This window comes from Jatropha curcas, chromosome 9 (genome assembly GCF_041381405.1).
Source record: "Jatropha curcas cultivar XTBG-Jc1 chromosome 9, XTBG_Jcur_1.0, whole genome shotgun sequence".
NCBI classification, from domain to species: domain Eukaryota; kingdom Viridiplantae; phylum Streptophyta; class Magnoliopsida; order Malpighiales; family Euphorbiaceae; genus Jatropha; species Jatropha curcas.
The window spans coordinates 8,050,412-8,057,313 of record NC_143159.1 but is presented as its reverse complement, the minus strand read 5'-3'; the positions used below and the strand labels follow the sequence as shown (position 1 = coordinate 8,057,313).

The following is a 6,902-nucleotide window of genomic DNA, read 5'->3' as shown; positions in this document are numbered from 1 at the left end:
TTAAAGAGGATAGTGAAACATAGAAGGGAAGGAGAAATGAAAGAGAAAAACATATGATGTCATTGTTAATGTAACAATGACAATTTATGTTGTCTCTATAGATTGTTACATTGTAAGTGTAACAATAGCAATAGCACATTTTCCTAGCGCCCTTCTTTAGTTTCTTATAGGTTGTCTTTATAAATTGTTACACTGTAGCACATAACACATATACAATCACTGACATATACTATACAGGTTGTTATACGTAAGTGTAACAATAGCTGACACGTAACTATAACAATAGGTGACATATATATATATATATATATTTTTTTTTTCCCGGCAAATTTTTGAAGTGTGTAAAATAGCAAATAAATAATAAAAAGTGAGTAGAGTATCAAAATTACGAATATTGTATATCAAAATTATGTTAATCTATTATTATTTAAACAGCAATAAGAAGAATAGATTTAAAAATAAAAGAATTAAAAGAGAGAATAATGAATCAAGCAAGATAATTTGATAAAAAGAGATCAAATATTAAAGGCTACCACGGATTTTTATTTCGCTTAATTCTATCTAATTTATTTTATTAGTTTGATAATCAATTTTAATTATTTAAGAAGAAGAAACAATCCTAAAGTCACTAACAAGTTCTCCCGATATATTATTAGTTATCTTAACCAGTCTAATTATATATTTTCCAATAGCGCAATCAAACATGAATTAAATTATTATATTTTATGGTTTGTTTATAAATTTATAACCTAAGGTCACTAACTTATGAAAATTCTTCCTGAGTCAAGCCATGTAGCTTTCATATCAGGTTATTATTTTCATGTAATTTATTACCTTTTTCTTATCAAAAACCCTTCTCCTGATAGTAATTAAATGAAATAAATCAATCCAGTGACGAAACTCTGCTGAGTATTAAGTTCAATAATAAATTATACCTTGAACAAGGAAAAATAAATCTAATATTATAAATTGAAATAGAAATTAACCTACATCGAATTCCTAGTATAAGAATTCAGTTCGACATAGTAATTAAATTAAACTCAAATGAATTTGTAAATAATTCCATAGTCAACATGAATATTGAAAAATAAAATAAAAATAAGAGTTTAAAAATAAAAACTAGTTGACGACAAGCGGGAGCAACTTCCTTAAATCATGACACCAACTTGAATACTTGAAATCTTAAAGAGATAAACTAAATAAAGTAGAGAACAAGAGAACATAACATAAAAATAAACTAGCTAGTCTCTCTTTATATGGACTTTTTGAAATATCGTCAGATTCGTTTAGAAAAGTGAATTTTTACTGAGGAAGAAATCTTTTCGAGATAAGGAACTATTTAGACTTTGTATTTATTCGCAATTAGAACTCTTTCAACGTCTAAATATAATTATAGCTTGATAAGGCACGTCCCATAAAATTCTCATACAGATTCATGCAAGCAATACAGACTTAATCCGTAGTCTTGGCCCAAGTTGAATTCCGTAGAATAGCATGAGGGTGCTGGGTAGCACGGCTTGCTTGCTCATTGCTGGAAGTCATGGATAAATGATTTCTTTTAATTCTTTTTTTGCAATTTTGGCTGATTTTCTATAAAAATTCTACAAAAGTCTTAAAGATGAAGTGAAATATGATTCAAATAAGTTTTAAATAAAAACATAAATAAAACTAATTAAAAATTAATTAAAGTAATTAAAAATACTAAAAATTCTAATAAAAACTATATTAAAAAAACTATAAAAATAACACCTTTCATGTCCAAACCTCACCCACCAATCTCATCAACTTAGTGTTCTAACATTGATACATTATATTCCCTTTTTTCCAAAATAGAAGTCATTTTTTAGAGATTATTTTGTCAAAAACTATAAGTCATTTTGAATATTTTAAGAAGTAACAAATGATGTATTTTTAATACTATGCTTATTAACATTAGATACAATAACTACATTCACAAGTTATTTTTGATTTTGAGATAAGAGTATTTTAGTCAAATTATCCTTACTTTTGTTATAATTTAAGTTAATTAATTGATTCTTTAATCTTAGTACAAAAACTTTAAACGATTTATATTTTGAGACATTTTGTTATAATTTAAGTTAATTAATTGATTCTTTAATCTTAGTACAAAAACCTTAAACGATTTATATTTTGAGACAGATAGAGTAACCGTATCATTTAGCATTTAATAAAGAGATATGGAGAGAGAATATTTGTCTAGTAAAATTGTTGGCAAGCATTAAAAAATTACATTTATTATTTTTATTGCCGTCGCAGTATAACAATATATTTGTTACATTCATATGGTAACACTTGCCTTTGAAATGTCAACAAACTACAATCCATAAATATTTTTTGGGGACATTCTTGTAATTTACTATTTTAGGGAAACGCACTACAACAGTAGTTGTTTTGACCATTATACTTGCCATCTAGTAGCTAGCGTAGCTTATTATGGATAAGTTTTCAGACACATGATGTATGATTCGATTATATGAAACTTCGATAATGACATTTTATTTTTTGCATTACCGTTGCAATGGCAAAGGTATAGCTCGCAGGGGTTGAGCCTTCTGCAAAGTAACACCAAATCTATCTTCCATATCCATAGTTTGAGCTATAATCCCATCTTCAAGTTTCCAACCAAAAGAATTAATAAGCGATCCCAACATCAAGGGCAACATTCTTGTCGCCAATGGCAATCCAGGGCAAATTCTTCGTCCAGCACCAAATGGAATAAGCTCAAAATTTCTTCCTCGAGCATCAATATCCGAACCCAAGAATCTCTCTGGCATAAATAAATCTGGATCCTCCCATAAACTAGGGTCTCTGCCAATTGCCCATACATTGACCATCACTTGAGCATCTTTAGGAACCGTAAAGCCACACATTTCTACATCTACTCCTGCTCTGCGAGGAAGTAGTAATGGAACTGCTGGGTGCAATCTGAAGGTTTCTTTAATGATTGCTTGTAAATAAGGCAGCCTATCAACATCTGAATCTTGTATCAATTTTCCTTTGCCAATGGTTTGCTCAATCTCTGCTTTAGCTTTTGATAAAATCTTCGGGTTGCGAAGTAGTTCTGTCATCGCCCATTCTAACGTGCTTGAAGTTGTATCAGTTCCAGCAGCAAATAAATCCTTTTCACATGTGGTTGAGATTGAAAAATATTAGTATTTCAACTATTAGTAAATTTTAATATATCATGTATTCACCAGAATTTTTAATTTAGATGAGTAAACTCGTATGATATTAAGTTCATTTCAATAAATTAAAACTACTATTCTTAATACATATATCTATATATATATATATATAATACAAAATATATATATAACTACGAACTAAGAACTAAAATAATTAGAGTTTTCAAGAATAATTAAAATGAAATAATTCAAATTTTATAATCTAACGTGACCTACTTCCGTTGACTGATATTTAGAGTTTGCTAACTCTTAAGCACAGTAATTCACTAAAAGTTCCCATTGTTGATGTAAAATAACTTACAAGAAAATATTTTTCACAATTTTTTATTATTTGAGGCGCTCAAAAAAATAAGTCAACGGAAAATATTTTTCTAGTCAAAAGAAAATAAAGTCACTTTTAATAAAAAAACAACTTTCCATTCTCGAGAGAGTAAAATATTTTCCGGACATTGGCAAACCTTATAAATTTATATTTTTTAATTTATTAATCATCATAATTATTACCACCAGTCACCATTTGCTACCGACCACCACTACGGCCACCAGCTTTCATAATTTATAATTTTTCTTCGAATTCTTTTCATATTTAACAATAAAATTTTTAAATTATAAAATTTCTATTAGTATTAATATTTTTTATGGTCTTATGAGATAAATACTTCAATATTTTTAACTAATTTTCAATATTACAACTAAACAATGGAAAATTAATCATTTGAAAAATATTTTTCAAGGAAAATTTTTTCCATAAAAATATTTTTAATAAGTTATTTTACGGAAATAAATGGAACGCATAATTTTTCAAAAATAACTAAAAAGAATGAAATAAAAATAAACAGGAAATAGGAAACTATAGACACATTAAATAGTCCAAATGTATGTGACATATTTTGAGATTAGAAAGAGAGCGAGAAAAAGACAATGAGATGAGAGATAAAAAAAATGAAACAAATAAAAAACTAAGTGGTTGTTTGAAATTTCATAGTTACTTTTTAGTGTTTATTATACTTCAAAATACTTTTTAATTTATTTTTTCATTTGACCAAGTGCTTGTGTTTTATTACAACATTTAAATGATTAAAAAAAAAGATTTAATTGATCCCTCTTTTCAAAAAAATTATATAATAATCTAAAATTTAAAATTTTTTTCTTTATTCATAAACCGCCGCGATGATCACCTCTTTTCCTTTTTTTTTTTTATTTATTTATAAGGCTATAATAATTTTTAGTTTCTCACTTGACACTGAAAAATCAGTTTTCATAAAAATAATTTAATTTTCCAAAATCGGAAAATTTAGAAAGTACTTTGCAGACGCCCTAAACATAATATAAACTAAACAAAATAATTTTTAAAAATCAAACATAAATAAGAATTCAGTTGAAGATGGAAAATAGAAGAAAGAATAAAGCTCACCAAAAACAAATGTTTGATGCAATTCATATCCAAATCCTCACTGTTGTCTTCATTGAGGGAAAGAAGAGTATCAAGCAGGTCGTTTGAAGGAATATAGCTCTGCTGTTTTCTTAACAACAACCTTTCATCGATTATACGATCAAAAAGATCAAACAATAGCCCAAAATGAATCTCCAAGCGACCCTTTATACCTTGTGGATCAATCTTTCTAAGCAAAGGGAAATAATCAGCCAAGTTTGGTTTACCAACCTCATCCATAATGCACCTCACAACTTCTTTAAACTCCTTTACAATATCGGAATCCGAATCGCTCAAATCTAAAGAAAATATAGTGGTAGACAAAACATTAAGCATAGCTTTGAAAGCCACTTGCCCAATATCCACAGCAGCACCAAGGCGGCAACTTTCGTCAACTTGGTTAACAAGTTCTTGGATTTTCTTTCGCCGTAAATCTTGATCAGAATCAAGCTTCTGATTTGCAAAAATGTTAGAATTGCAAATTCTTCTAAGATTTCTCCATGGAACTCCTACGGGTCCCCAAGCTACCGATACTTCGTGGTGTCCACGGGCTCGGATTGCTTCAATTACAGGTCTGTTACAGAAACTGAGATCGAATGTTTGGAGAACTTGTTTGGCTAAAGATGAAGAAGATATTACCACTGTCGTAATTTGACCTAGTTTTAGACTCATTAACGGACCATGGATTTTAGCAAGCTTAGCCAAGGATTTGTGAGGTTTATCGCCAAGTTTTAGAAGATTGCCTAAAATGGGTAAAGGTGTTGGGCCTGGTGGAAGCTTGCCGGAACTAGCTGTTTTGCTTCCCTTTGATATCAACTTTACAGCTTGAATAAGGGCTAAGCTTAGTAGAAAAGGAACACAAGCCATCAGTAACTCCATCATCATCTGGTTTGGAAATTTAGTGTTTTTGGTTGAAGTGAAGCCTAATATCATAGTCTGCTTATATACAGGCAGGCGCATGCTCCTACAAGAATTTGTCATGTCAATTATATTATTTATATATTCAAATTCTACTGGCCGCCGGTCAATTCATCTCTCACCGATTAAAAACTTCTTCGTAAATTGAACCATTGACGTCAATTCATAGTATCCAACTATTTAAGTTGATACTATTTGGTAAATCATATTATTTATTATTAATGTATACTCCGATTTTTCAAATTTAAAATGTAGATACAACTTTAATTCTTAATATAGGAATTTTTGAGTATAAATTTAAATTGTTTTTATACGTACGTGAGGATATTTATACATAGTTAATTTATAAAGTTAAGTTAAAATTAAACTAGAGTAAAAATACAAATAATGGTTAATAACATCGTGGGAAAGAATTAACTATATATATACTATTAAAGGGCAATTATTATTTCATTATTGAAGCTACTTTCATTAAGAATAATAATATAATAAATTTTCAATCTAGTTACTATTACTAATAGTAATGTTAACATTTTTTTTTTGAAGAGAACATCGTTTTAAATTAAATATCATCACTGTCGCTGACATATAGAGAGAGAAAAAGGAGGAGTGGTATCGGTAAATCTAGTCATGGCCATAACCGGAACCGGGACGAACCGGAATCGGAACCGAAAAAATCCGGTTCGGTTCCGATTCCAGCAAATGAGGAACCAGAACCGACGGTTCCAGAGAACCGGTCGGAACCGGACTGGAACCGCCGGTTCCAGAGAACCGGTCGGAACCTGACTGGAACCGCCGGTTCTCCGTCCGGTTAGAACTGGCGGTTCGAACCGGTTCGAACCGGCGGTTCGAGCAGTTGTAACTGTCAGATTTTTGCATTTTTTTTTAATTTGTTGTAAAATGTCTTAATTACCCCTCCCAACAGCCATAAACGGCTATATAACAGCTAGTTTCAAGGATATTTTTGGAAAAATGAATTTTTGGATTTATTATAAATACCTCATTTTATTTACAAATTCATTACAAAAAAATCTCAACTCTCTCTACTTACTCTCTCTACAATATACTACACTCTCTACTTACTCTCTCTACAGTATACTACACTTTACTCTATATTATTCATTTATTCTTCTCTACTCTACAATCTCTCTTATTAAGTAATTATTCTCTTTAATTTTTTTTATTCAATTTTCCAAATTATATTTTATTATCATATAATGGCAAGTGGAGGAAACTCAAATTCGGGTAAGGGCAAGGGAAAAATTGGAGAATCATCTATCCCTACAAACGACATCTATGATATGATTCCCGACCAATTTAATTTTGAGGGTTTTTTCCAAATGAAA

The 6,902-nt window shown here is 29.7% G+C and overlaps 1 protein-coding gene across 1 annotated transcript; it reads right to left on the bottom strand.

Annotated features, from left to right (window-relative positions):
• Positions 1-2,239: 2,239 nt before the first annotated feature.
• LOC105629203 (geraniol 8-hydroxylase-like) lies at positions 2,240-5,592 on the bottom strand. The gene is made up of 2 exons (XM_012210747.4): positions 4,621-5,592; positions 2,240-3,140 (listed from the first exon to the last, which is right to left on the bottom strand). The coding sequence occupies exons 1-2, from the start codon at positions 5,569-5,571 to the stop codon at positions 2,529-2,531; spliced, it is 1,563 nt and encodes a 520-aa protein (XP_012066137.4). The 5' UTR covers positions 5,572-5,592; the 3' UTR covers positions 2,240-2,528.
• Between the last annotated feature and the right edge of the window lie 1,310 nt (positions 5,593-6,902).